The 13740-nt window shown below is 36.2% G+C and overlaps 2 protein-coding genes across 7 annotated transcripts in view; one reads left to right on the top strand and one right to left on the bottom strand.

Moving 5' to 3' along the window:
- The window catches only part of LOC134648766 (syntaxin-1A), a 76794-nt gene extending 66809 nt beyond the window's left edge, over nucleotides 1-9985 (bottom strand). For 5 of the 6 annotated variants that reach the window (XM_063503317.1, XM_063503320.1, XM_063503318.1 and 2 more), the window contains exon 1: nucleotides 9799-9982. In XM_063503317.1, coding sequence (XP_063359387.1) covers nucleotides 9799-9831 — 33 coding nt within the window. In that variant the 5' untranslated portion in view covers nucleotides 9832-9982. Of the gene's footprint in view, nucleotides 1-9798 lie in introns of all 6 variants that reach the window. The other variant, XM_063503322.1, reaches the window with a different exon arrangement.
- Nucleotides 9986-11425: 1440 nt separating this feature from the next.
- Nucleotides 11426-12701, top strand: LOC134648725 (GTP-binding nuclear protein Ran). Its single transcript, XM_063503231.1, has 2 exons — nucleotides 11426-11851; nucleotides 12350-12701. The coding sequence occupies exons 1-2, from the start codon at nucleotides 11426-11428 to the stop codon at nucleotides 12563-12565; spliced, it is 642 nt and encodes a 213-aa protein (XP_063359301.1). The 3' UTR covers nucleotides 12566-12701.
- The last annotated feature ends 1039 nt before the right edge of the window (nucleotides 12702-13740 follow it).

Genomic DNA, 13740 nt, shown 5'->3' with positions numbered 1-13740 from the left:
CATCATCACCAGGCACTAGTTTTTATGAAAGCGACTGCCATCTGATCTTCCAACCCACAGAGGGTAAACTAGGCTCTTATTAGGATTAGTCCGGTTTTCTCACGATGTTTTCCTTCACCGAAAAGCGACTGATAAATATCAAATGATATTTCGTACATAAGTTCCGAAAAACTCATTCGCGATCTCCGAATTGCAATTCGCACGCTCTTACCGCTAAGCTACCAGTGGTTCCTAGGCCTCCAGCGATTTTTTTGAAGTATGTATAGCACAAAAAATTATTTAAAAATGTAACATTGTAATTAAAATAAGGTATTTATTTTCATTTTATTAATTTAATAGCGAAACAAAAGGCATACCACATAAAAGTAAATCGGTAAAGATATTAGGGATACATTAGCCAACACTGTTTCCATATATTTTCAAATTTTATTTTGTCCGCCTTATTGAAATTTTGCACCCTGCCGGAACTTTATTTATTTAAATTCTCATTGAATTGATTTTGCGCCTTATGAAAAGTCGTATAGAGTAGTAAATAAAATTTTACATCTGACTTAATGACATCTGGTTTTATTCGGTTTAACTTTAGAAAACGCGTATCTCGACAAAGCCATAATGTAGAAAATTGTCAACAACCAAATGAATTATTAGAATTTAAATACGTCACGTGTGACATGAACAGACAAGGAAAGCAAGATTAAATGTATTGTTTCTCTTTCTTCTTTCAATGGAACGCTTTTCCTAAAAGGAGGCCACTAAACTCAAAACGCTATCTTAAAAAAAACTTGATGGGTCAATGACCTGTCCCAGTAAAGTGAGGTAGTGTGCGTGAAGTGCGCTTGTGTGTGAAATGGGGTAAATTGACAGAATCTGAAAATTTACCCACCTCTACCGTCACCTTAAAGGGTCTTCGAAATCTTAAACATTCACAAATATTAGTACAATTTTCTAAATTAATAATACCAGCTTTTAATTTACAGGAGTATTTAGGAGTTTTTTCCGCGTAATAAGCGTTGCATTTAATTTTATATTTATCTATGTATAAAAAGTGTTATATATGCATCAATGAATCAATGTTGTAAGTAACGCAATTGCTAAATCATTAATTTACCTGTAACTTTAGTACTTTTAGTAGTCTAGTCTACAAGCTCAAAATGATGAAAAATATAGATACTGCACCCAATAATACGTGTGATAGTGATAGGTGTGATACCTGATTCGATTCGGAATAATGTCTAGAAAATGTATTCGTAGCGCACATCAAAAATTGCTAAAGTTATAATTATAAACATGAAAAAATACATATGGTATTTTATTTTTGGCCAGTACATGCTCGTAAACTAATTTAAGATTTTTTTTTTCTTCCTCGCGTTGTCCCGGCATTTTGCCACGGCTCATAGGAGCCTGGGGTCCGCTTGGCAACTAATCCCAGTAATTGGCGTGGGCACTAGTTTTTACGAAAGCGACTGCCATCTGACCTTCCAACCCAGAGGGTAAACTAGGCCCGTATTGGGATTAGTCCGGTTTCCTCACGATGTTTTCCTTCACCGAAAAGCGACTGGTAAATATCAAATGATATTTCGTACATAAATTCCGAAAAACTCATTGGTACGAGCCGGGGTTCGTAAACTAATTTAAGATATGAAGACAAAATATTCCAAAAGAGGAGGAAATCCCCATTAAAAAATTCTAGCTCTAGGTTAGGTACTCTTTATACTCTTTATAGTTTTCATTTAACACTAAAAATAGCCCTACGCGCGTCATTTTCAGGATGCGCACGCGGCATGAAAGGGTAATATGTTTTTTCATTTCTCATGCTCTGAAAGAAGGTCATTGTTGTTCTAAAAGGTGTGCAGAAAATGATACGTTTCTGCACTAGAGCATTTTACGTTCCAAGTACGACTATATTTTTGAAAATTGGGTTTAAATGGATTTGTTATAAAATTTTCATTCTGATATTTAACTCCCCATTCCATAAATATTGATACTTTTGCCTAAATGTTAATTGAAAGTACCCTCAAGATTTACTATAAAAAATTGTACTTTCTCATGTTTAAAAAAAACACATACATTTTACTTTCTTCGTATTCGAAATGAAAAGTAGAGTGTTTAACTCGGATGAAAGGCATCATTTCAGCCTTGGACTATTGGCGCTCTCACTACGTTCAAGCGCCAAACTACCTCGGGAGGAATGAGTGCCTTTCATCCCTTGGATAACAATCTACTATTAAAGGTATTAAATATTCATTTAAAAATTTGGAAAAAAAAATAATGCATGGTTTATGGTGTATTTTAACCATGTCATTTTGACGACCGGTCTGGCCTAGTGGGTAGTGACCCTGCCTGTGAAGCCGCGGTCCTGGGTTCGAATCCCAGTAAGGGCATTTATTTGTGTGATGAGCACAGATATTTGTTCCTGAGTCATGGTTGTTTTCTATGTATTTAAGTATTTGTATATTATATCTATCGTTGTCTGAGTACCCACAACACAAGCCTTCTTGAGCTTACCGTGGGGCTTAGCCAATTTGTGTAAAAATGTCCATTAATATTTATTTATTTATTTATTTAATTCATGTTACTACTGTTAGAAATTTTTAGACATTATCCCGAATTCAATGAGCCATCACAAGTATCTCTACTTTCCACCACCCTGAACTTCTCGACTAGACTATCTACTTAACGAAATCTTTAAAAAAACCGGCCAAGTGCGAGTCGCATTCGCGCACGAAGGGTTCCGTACCATTACGCAAGAAACGGCAAAAAATCACGACTAAAAGTTCCTTAAACGAGAAGATTACTCTGCCAAATGAAATTCTTACAATAATTGTTCAACACAAAAGCGAATTGAACGGTATGTGAACCAAAACTAGAAAATGTCGTCTAAAAGTTAGATGTTCGCCGAAACTCTCTGAATCGATAATCTGCGAAAAATTGCTCGGAGAATCATTAGGTACCCCCCTAATAGACTTATGACGTCATCACGGTCTATTGAGATCGGGATGGTCGTTCAAGAGTCATGATTGTTCATGAGCGAGTTCGACACCTAATACTCTGACTCGTACTTTAAGATTTTTGGGTTGCTGTGACCACAACCTTTTTTGAGGGCTGGATCCGCGCCTGATTTACAATAATAAAGATGTTACAATGTTAAGTATAGAAAGATATGAAGATATTGACGATATGAGTTTACGTTGAAAAATGCCAAAACATGGTCTGTTACAGATCGTTTCATTAAAAATAATTGGTTTAATGGGGAAAATCCTTCCAGATATCGCGTATAAATTTGAATGTCGGTCAATCTGACGATAAAAATTGTGTTCGAAAACGATCGAAAACTTCGTCAGAACGGCCATTACTCGGTTCAGGTCGAATGTCCCTGTACCTTAATTTTTGTGCAAACACAGAAGAGTCAAGTTACTGGTTATTCCAGTCCAATGTAATGCAACCTCGGGATTCTTTACAAATATGGAAGGAGGATATTATCAACTGTCACTATCGGACAGTCAACTCACCGAGCGCAGGACTAAAGGGGCCTACAGATTACCAGTTCGCCGGACGATATCGGCCTGTCAGTTAAACGCAAAAGGTGACAATTCTAATTAAACAACTGACAGGCTGATATCGTCCGGCGAACTGGTAATCTGTGGGCCCCTTACGCAATATATTACAACGATAACACAAATAAATTGTAAATAAAAATTGAACAAAACAGGGAATCAGCTTATAGCATATCTTCTCTGTTGCACCTTAGGGATTTGCATATATTAATATTAAACATGAAATTAATTCTGGTCGAAGTTGCTATATTTACATAGCAAATTATATTTGAATAAGTAAAATTTCATTTTCCTTGTTACACTTTTATGTTTCTCGTGTCTTATAGCTTTCCAAGCTATATAAGACACGCTCGCCGGTTTACGGTGCTCTTGACCTGGCCTTTCCTCAGGATTTCCCCGATCTGATCGGAGAAAGTCCGCCTAGGTCTGCCTCTTCCAACTCCCTCTTTTACTTCTCCCTTATAATGTATAAGTTATACACTCTTTGTCAGCCTTCTTTCACTCGTTCTTTCCACGTGTCCAAACCATCTCAACATACCTTTCTCAATTTTTGTCACTACATCTTCGTTCAGTCCACACTTTTCCCTTATCACACTGTTCCTAATTCTAATAAATAATTAATAATATATTATATTATAATAAATAAGTATTACTACTGCTCACGAATTATTGTCATTTTTGTGCAAGTTACATTTTGTTTCAAAACATTTCGAAATACGCAAATTGCAATAGCCATACGTAATGAGTTTGTAAAACACTGTAACCGCTTTCGGACACGTTGCATTGCATGTTACATTAAGGAAGGTCATTACTATGCGTCATCACCTCAATTAGGAAACTTACTTCATACATATTTTTACTTTACTCATAGACACTCTGCTATGAATGGCTTTATTTAACAAATATTTTCAGTTGAGTAGAAAACGAAAGGGCAAATTGCCTAGCGTGGTACGGGCATGTGATGCGGAATGATGATACTGATGTAAAGAGTCAGGTATTACTAATGAATGTGGAGGGAAGCAAGAGGAAAAGAAAACCGTAGAAAAGGTGGATGGGGCTGAGTGGAAGATAATACAGAACACAAGTGAATGATGAGGTGACGGCGACGGGCGACAGAGAAGTAGAGAAGGAAAAGGACATGCTGCACTGACCTCAAATGAAATAAGGGCAAGCGAATGATGAGTTTCAGTTGCGTCGTACTCTCAGCAGCAGAAAATAGGGAGCGAGGTGAACTTTACAATTTTTAGACACGCCCTACTCGTATTTTCTTGACGATAGTTTTCAGATCTCTCAAACACAAGGAGATGCATTGTGAGTTAGTTTACGCAGTCGCTAACGAATATATCAGTGTCCGACTCGTGGTAAAGATAAAGATAGGTACCTACTGGTCCACTTTTGCTAGTGAATTCAGCAAGTTTAAGCAATACATTGCCATCAGCCTGCATCTGCGTTCATATAATATAATTGAGTATATAAATTAACAAACTTAATTTCAATAATCACTACATAGTATAAAAACAAAGTCGCTTCGCGCTGTCTGTCTGTCCCTATGTATGCTTAGATCTTTAAATCTACGCAACGGATTTTGATGCGGTTTTTTTAATAGATAGAGTGATTCAAGAGGAAGGTTTATGTATAATTTGTTAACCCGTGCGAAGCCGGGGCGGGTCGCTAGTAAATTATAAATCGAGTCAAAACTTAGACCCTTTAAGGATTTCAGTTTCAGTCTATGGCCTCTTCTTCGCGTAATCAAGTTGTAAGTACCTACATAGTTAATTAGGTGGCGAGTAGTCCAATTAGGAGTTTGTTAGCGCCAACTAAGGCCGGTACGTTACGTTACGAATTTTCGTCACTAGTTCAACCAACCGAATAATTGTTGGAAGGGATTTTAAAATCTCTCTCTGAAGGGACTTAAAATTTTAAATCTCGGGTACTAGAGTCTGTGCGGAAAGAGAAGAGTCGTGGAATGTATGGGGCCCAAAAGGCATTCAACGACTCTTCTCTTTCCAAAAATCCAAACAGACTCTACCGTAGGGGTAGAGGGTTGCAATACGTCAGGATTTTTGGCCCTTTGTCAGGCGGACTTAGCGAGTGTCAGGCTTTTTTAAACACCTCTACTGACCACTAGAAGCTAACAAAAAGTTTGGAGTTGGGCAGAGCAATTGGGAGGTTATGCTAAAGTGTCATTCTATGGAACTTACTATGTAAACAAAAGTCACTAGTAAATTGACAATCAGAGACAATTTTAATTATGGCGGTTTGTTTACATAGTTAGCAAGTTCCAAAGAATGACACTTTACAGCGTATTGTGGCGAGTTGTGATGTGGGGTCCTTAACACTAACATACTTAAGGGGATAATGGCTCACGAAAGGTTTTAGAATAAGGGAGGAAGTAATGACCGTGCAGGAAATGACAGGATTTTTAGGGTGATGTCGGGACTTTTTTTAGGATATTTCATTGTTCATATGGCAATCACGTAGGGATGGGTAGTTAGGTAACCCCACGTAGCGCTACGCCGTAGCAGATAACATGGGTTTCCAGGTATGTACATGTACCGAACACGATGTTTACCGAAAATGCTTCGTAGAGGCAAAACGACAACGTGTCGTGATTAGCGCTGAATGGACTATGGTAAATGGACAGTTTGCAGGCGGATTATATAAGGTCAACTAGTAGATTGTTAAGTAGTGGTTGAAAGTGACCCATTGAACCCAATATATTTTTGCGCTTGAACGAAGAGAAAGCACTAATACTTCGAGGGTGAAATAGTTGCTTTCACCCGAGTTAAATACTTTACTTTTCAATTTTGCAACACATTTTATAGAAGTTATAGAACGTGTGAAATTATACTTTTTTCTTTTAATCCTTCGTTTTCTTAGCGTTGTATGAATCCATTAGCCGTGTCCTCAACTTCCGGAGAAGGCAAAAACTTTTTCTCCCGCAATTTACAACAGTAATAGCTTGTCTACACAGCTATGCTCTTTTTCACTTTAAGTAGGCACATTAAAATCCCGACAAGGACAAAAACATACTTAGATCTAGTTAAGATGACCTCACAAGGTGACGTCACCGGGTTTTTCAGCGTAGACATAGACGCTTCGCTAACGACCTCCCAGGCACTATGTATCGAATGGTGATGCAGCTTTTGATGATGCAAACTTTTAATGAGTCAGCATTAGGGTTGGGCAGTATTTCAATTACATGTATTTGAAATACGTATTTGAAATACAAATTAGTATTTTGTATTTGTATTTCAAATACTACCTCAAAAGTATTTTGTATTTGGTATTTCAAATACTGCACTCACATGTATTTAGTATTTTGTATTTCAAATACTTCAAGCTTCAAAATACATTTCTATAAATACATTTTATTAAATTCTATAATCCTAAAATGTCTAATCTCTCGCACAAGCTGTGAGCTGACCGCGAACCTCTGATCCAGCCGAGATACAATTTTCATTGGCTGGATACTGGATCTATATTAGGTCAACTTCTGCGTGGAACTTTTCGTTTAAATCTAGGGGATAGGGTCATTGCAGTAGTTTCCGTCCATGCACTAGTTTTCGACGACTTGACGGATTATCAAATATATATTTCATTTTTAATTTACTACTTTTTGCGAAATCTTCATCTTCCTCGCGTTGTCCCGGCATTTTGCCACGGCTCATGGGAGCCTGGGGTCCGCTTGGAAACTAATCCCAGTAATTGGCGTTGGCACTAGTTTTTACGATAGCGACTGCCATCTGACCTTCCAACCCAGAGGGTAAACTAGGGCCGTAATTGGAATTAGTCCGGTTTCCTCACGATGTTTTCCTTCACCGAAAGCGACTGGTAAATATCAAATGATATTTCGTACATAGTTCCGAAAAACTCATTGGTTCGAGCCGGGGTTCGAACTCGCGACCTCCGGATTGCAAGTCGCACGCTCTTACCGCTAGGCCACCAGCGCTTCCTTTTTGCGAAATATCATTGTTATATGTAGACAGATATATTGCTTAGACGCCTTAGACATAAGGATTGAAATCAGTCCAAATTTGTGCAGGAATGTAGAGGTGGACGAAAACTAGCGCAATGACCCTATAAGTTTATATGAAAGGATATTCGTTAACGTTAAAACTAAATGCTAAACAAAAAAATAAATAAAGGTATATTTTGTAATTGAAATACATTATTTTAAACACTGTAATTTGTATTTTGTATTTCAAATACCCGTCACCAAAGTAGTTTGTATTTTGTATTTCAAATACTTTTAAAAATGTATTTTGTAATTTGTATTTCAAATACGTGGAAGCCAGTATTTTGCCCAACCCTGAGCATTGATAGCCGCCGGATGGCGCGTAACTGATAACGAGTCAACAATGCCACGACAACGGAATGTAATGTTGATTTTGTATAATCATATGTTGTATAATCATATGTTCATAATGAACTTACAAATCAGCTTTAATGGCTTTCGCATATAAGGAAAAATAGCTTTGTCATTCATATCAATTACAGTAAAGAATGATTTATTGCGTTTGGGCCCTTTGGCACTCAATTAATTTAAATGATTGTGATAAATAAAATGGAGGAATTTTATAAGCACTGATAATATTGAATAATATTTGAATGTTTTTATCACAGTTTCACAATGTATTTGTTAGATAGACAAAAAAAGCTTTTCAAATGTTTATTTCTGAATGCAATTTTGTAGAAATGATACATATTTGTAAAAGTTTAATCAACACTGATTTAATATTCTGACAGTCGAACTACGGATAGTTTTACTTACTCGTGGTGCAACCAGTTGGACATAGCGGTTGGACCACGGGTCGGGAGCGGAACTTTCAAGATTTTTACACATTACTAAATTGTACAACGGGACTTAATCTCGTATCTGTCACTGTAAAATTGTAAACACTCGTCATATTATAATCTCGCTAGTTACATTATAAACTGACAGTAGGGAGATTATAATCTAACCTAACCTACGTTAGATTATAAACTAACGGGTTCACAATCTTACGGTGTCATATCTAAGGTAAATCTTAAAATGTTAATGGTAAATCTTAAAACTTAGTCCCGTCCCGTTGTACATTTTTTTTTATTATTATTATTATATCTACAGTTTTCCTTACAATTGTACAATTTAATAAAGTTTAATCTAGATAAATAATCGAATTGTAAGGTGTTTTACTGCCATTCCTAATAAACCGCAGCAAGCTTTCTGTTATGTGACTAACTAGGGTTTTTATTAGGAAAAAAATCTAAGATTCTAATACAAATCAGTATCGGAGTTGCGGACAATCCATCAGCGACCCAAATTGTCCATGAAATTTTTGTTTAGACCTTTTTTTTCATCACCAGGTAATTTAGTAGCATACATGAAAAAAAATTAAGCAGTTGGAAATTATAACTTTTTATTATTTGCCCCTGGGTCATTGTTGCCCAATAAATATATTGCAATAATAGCAGGTATGCAAGTACTTAAAAAAGTAAAGAACTAAAAACAAACATAAAAAACATTAAAAACCCCGTCAGCAGCTTATGATTTAGGTACAGTCGTTTTTAGAGAGGATTAAAATATTGTTTAGAGTTGAATAATTTGTATTGATAATTTTTAGGTAGTAGTATGGTATAATGTTAGGAAATCTAATGTTTGTTACAATGATTAAATATGAAACACTCAGATTAAAGCTTTCTATGCCATAAACGCTAGCATCATGGTTGTTAATCCAATTAATTTATATCCAATCAGAGTACCTAATGAACTTAGCTGTTTGTTTAGCTGTTGTATAGGAAAACCTAGCGAGTAGTAAAATATTCAGAAAAATGTATCATAAATCCTGAATACTCATATCTTACAAGCATAATTTAAACTTTTTTCAAAAGGATTTAAGGCAAGTTTCCAAGTTCATTTCCGTGTCTTGTCCAAGTCCTGTCAAAGGCTTCATGCCAAGTTTTTGAACAATCAATAAGTTACTGCCTTAGTAATAACTGAAAAAAAGTATTATTTCGGTACATTTTATCACCCCTAATATCACCAGTGTTATAAATCTTAGGGGTGGGGCGAATAGACTAAAGAATCCAATAAGAATTTGATACATTTCTGCATAAAATCATACAAACAATGTTATGCGGGAGTATAAGAAACTATGACCTACAAAACGCTATCATAAATGCCATACTCAATGCTATTCTTTCGCGAATTCATGGCCAACGAGAAAGACCTTTGGTTATATTAGGCAGACGAAAAACTTACCGCTTGAAGCGCCGCTAACCTGTCCTTCGTCATCCTTAATGGAAAATCACACACCAAATAAACGTTTTATCTTGTTACACAATCCCATTCACAGATATTTTTCTAAAAACGTCACTAAAATAAAGGAATTAAAGGACACGAACACTACGATCACTTCACTGACTTCACTCAACAAAAATCGATACGCCACCACGCAAGAACCAAACGAAACTTAATTTTTTAGTGCGGCAACATTATAGACAAAAGATGACATAAAAAATCTGGCGATAATGCAACTGCATTTTTTAAATAGTGCATTCAATAATTTGATTGCTATACATTTACCCAATAAGCCCTAATAAGTAGTTTAACAAATAGCAATCGATTTATTATAAGGTAATATTTATTATTTTTTAAATGCAAAAACGCTTAATGTACGTCAATGTCATATATATAGATGGTCAAGCAGATCTTGTCAGTAGAAAAAGGCGGCAAATTTGAAAAAAATAGGCGCGAAGGGATATCGTCATAGAAAATTTGAATTTCGCGCCTTTTTCTACTGACAAGGTTTGCTTGACCATCTATATATATTCCATATTCATCATCATCAATCTGTCAATGTCAAAGTGATGTCAAGTCCCCATTTCCGGTCCACCCCAAGTCCACCCGCACAATCCGTGGTAAAGGTCCACAGCTCGTAAAGGAATAGAGTCAGACCAAGAAAAGTCTGCAGCGGATTTGATAGCTCACGCAGTGCAAGTGTTATTTTAAACGTCAAACTTCTATGAAATTATGACTTATAAACAACACTTGCACTGCGTGGGCTATCTAATCCGCTGCAGACTTTTTTTGGTCCGACTCTAAATACTCATCTCCATAAGTTTGAGTTGGACCGTATGCACGATGATGGCGCTAAATTTCTGACGTCACAGAAGGGAAGAGATGTATCATGGATGTATCAGGCAAAATACTTAATAAAATTATTCTTGCAATCTAATTAAAAACGCTAAGACAAATTACTTCAATAAATTGAGTATTCTTTTAAAAATAGAATAGTATATTCTTTTTAGTATTTATTAATATTTTGTTAGTGTTTCACTATTTTAAGGGACATGCATATGACTACAGTTGTCATTGCGCCTGTCGGTGTCAAAGTATTCTTCCGTCTAGTTCAGTGACGCCATTGTGAGCCGTAACGACTTTTGCCAGTGCTAAGTTAAATCGCAGTTTTCTTAGACAATCTCGGTAAATTGTATTTTTATGTTACTTATTCATAATCAATTAGTGCTAAGCTTTTTATTCTGATATTTATTTGTGACCCATGAAATGTAGTTTATGTGTAATTTGTTTAAGTGTGCGGTACCATTAGGCTAAATTCCTGTGCGGATAGTTGAGCGCCATTTGATGGAAAACTTGAAACAATTTTAAATTTGGAAGATTAACCGTGAAATAAGTTCTAATTGAAACTTAATGCTCTAAACTATTTAAAGTCTGTTTTTTAATAGCTATTGTTTAATAACGAACCAGTGAGTAATAAATAGTGGTGCAAGCTTGGTTGGCCATTGTGTAGTCATCGTATGAACTATGAATCTTATCCAACTCATGCAAAGTTTTTACTGTTTTCAGGACTAGAAACAAATTAATCAAAATGGCTGATGATATGCCCACATTCAAATGCGTGCTGGTTGGCGACGGCGGCACTGGCAAAACAACATTCGTCAAACGACATTTGACTGGAGAGTTCGAGAAGCGATACGTCGCGACGCTCGGAGTCGAAGTGCACCCTCTTGTTTTTCACACGAACCGCGGCCCAATTAGATTCAACGTATGGGATACAGCCGGCCAAGAGAAGTTCGGAGGTCTTCGAGACGGTTACTATATTCAAGGACAATGCGCCATAATTATGTTCGACGTAACGTCTCGCGTCACTTACAAAAACGTCCCCAACTGGCACAGAGACTTGGTGCGCGTATGTGAAGGCATCCCCATTGTTTTATGTGGAAACAAAGTCGATATTAAAGACAGGAAAGTCAAAGCGAAAACGATTGTTTTCCACAGGAAAAAGAATCTTCAAGTAAGCTTCATATTTTGTTTAACTCATTTAAATTGGTTTAGAATATTAGTGCATTGTTGACAATATTATTCCAATGGTAGTATCATAGCTATGCAGTGACCTTTATATACACATTTTAAAGATAAGATCATTTCCTAGTAAATCTTGCATTATAATAGGACTTCTTTCTTGCTCTTGTCTTGTCTTTGTTATATACTATTTGCAGAGTAATTTGGACAAGTGTCAAGTCAGTTATGTTGATCATCAGCTGGGTCGACACGGTCGCTCAAAACTGCCAGTGTAGACATGCCTTGGTTGCATTGCCTCAAGCGAGGCATTCATTTTCGGTACCCTAGTTTACAGTCATACTAATTATGCAGAAAATTTGGTTGTAATAACAACTTTGTGCACTATGGCACTAAATTACAATTTTTTCTCTGTAATTAGTATGATAGGAACTAGAATATCGTTTTAGATGTTTACTAATTTAAGGATCTAACAAATTTATTTTTCTTCCAGTATTATGACATCTCAGCCAAGTCAAACTACAACTTCGAGAAGCCCTTCCTTTGGCTGGCACGCAAACTGATTGGTGATGGCAACCTAGAATTTGTGGCTATGCCTGCGCTCGTGCCCCCAGAAGTCACCATGGACCCACAATGGCAGAACCAGATCGAAAAGGATCTCAAAGAGGCTCAAGACACTGCCCTGCCCGATGAAGACGAAGATTTGTAAATAGTGAAGATTGTTAAATGAAATGCCCAGTGCCCTCTAAAAAATGTGATTGGATGAACAAGCAGGACTGTTTCAAAGACAATTTTGTCATAAAATTTTCATTCCATTACTTTTCTGCTGGTTTACATTGGCTAATTATCTAAATACACAGTGCTTTTATCGTGTTAATTTAAACTAATTAACCATAATTGGACGTAGTTTAGGGAAAAGGACCAATCCACAAAAATCTGTTAGTAAAATTTGAACTTTCTGTCAAAAGGAAAAGTCATTCATTTAAATGACAAATTTTAGAGGATGGATCCTTTTCGCTAAACTGCGTCCATTGAATTGTACCATATGTATTTTTCTTGTTCGTGATCTTTAATGTAACAGTAAACCACTTTAAATCTTAATGTGTAAGTTTCACTAAGTACATGCCATAAGTATGTGGCAGGCCGTTAAATTCATGTGAAATATTTGATATCATAAATTATTGTATTGGTTATCCTTTACTAATCTTGAAATCTCAGATGCTTTTGTTTGCTCTGAGGATTGACAATATTTCACTGTAATTGTGGAGAATTTTTGAGAATAAACTTTTAAAAGAAAACAAGTTTATTTTTACCATACCATCATTACCATCAAAGGGATTTGTAGCCAAAATAGGCTCATTGCATAACAATTGGTAAGATCAAAAATATTGCCTTCTCTTAGGAAAAACATGAAACTTTGACAATGCAATAAACCTAAGGATATTATCCCATTTCAGTTCTAAATGTGGCTTTGTCTGCTATCATCCCTATACATGAATTCAGTAACTTGTAAGGCATGTCACAGCCATTTTTTAATGAAGATATAATTAATACTTACAATGCCATTAGTGCCCATTTCCAATACAAAATGAACACGACAACCAACTTCGGTTAAAATTTCCCTTCACTTTAGGTCCAATCTTTAGAGTTCTATTGTTTAAAAATCACTCGCTAGATGGCGTTGTTCCGTGGACTAAAAATCTTAAATCGCGCTATTAAGCTTTTTTTGAGACGCCGCCCACCATAGATGGTAGAAACCTATAGATGAGCTATGCGCGTGCGTCCGTGAGGGACAACATACGCAATGCGATAAAACATACATAAGACTATCCCGTTCTATCAGTTTCCTCCAACACTCATGCCCAATCCATACTAATACTACAT

Source organism: Cydia amplana, chromosome 6 (assembly GCF_948474715.1).
Source record: "Cydia amplana chromosome 6, ilCydAmpl1.1, whole genome shotgun sequence".
In the NCBI taxonomy this organism is placed as follows: Eukaryota; Metazoa; Arthropoda; class Insecta; order Lepidoptera; family Tortricidae; genus Cydia; species Cydia amplana.
Note: the sequence above shows the minus strand (reverse complement) of the source record. Positions and strands in the feature narration are given on the sequence as shown.

What these genes read in the sequence shown, in the direction of transcription:
- LOC134648725 (XM_063503231.1), top strand. Translation starts at nt 11,426, where the DNA reads ATGGCTGATGATATGCCCACATTCAAATGCGTGCTGGTTGGCGACGGC. An exon ending in ACAGGAAAAAGAATCTTCAA is followed by an intron (nt 11,852 to 12,349) that starts GTAAGCTTCATA and finishes TTTTTCTTCCAG; the next exon opens with TATTATGACATCTCAGCCAA.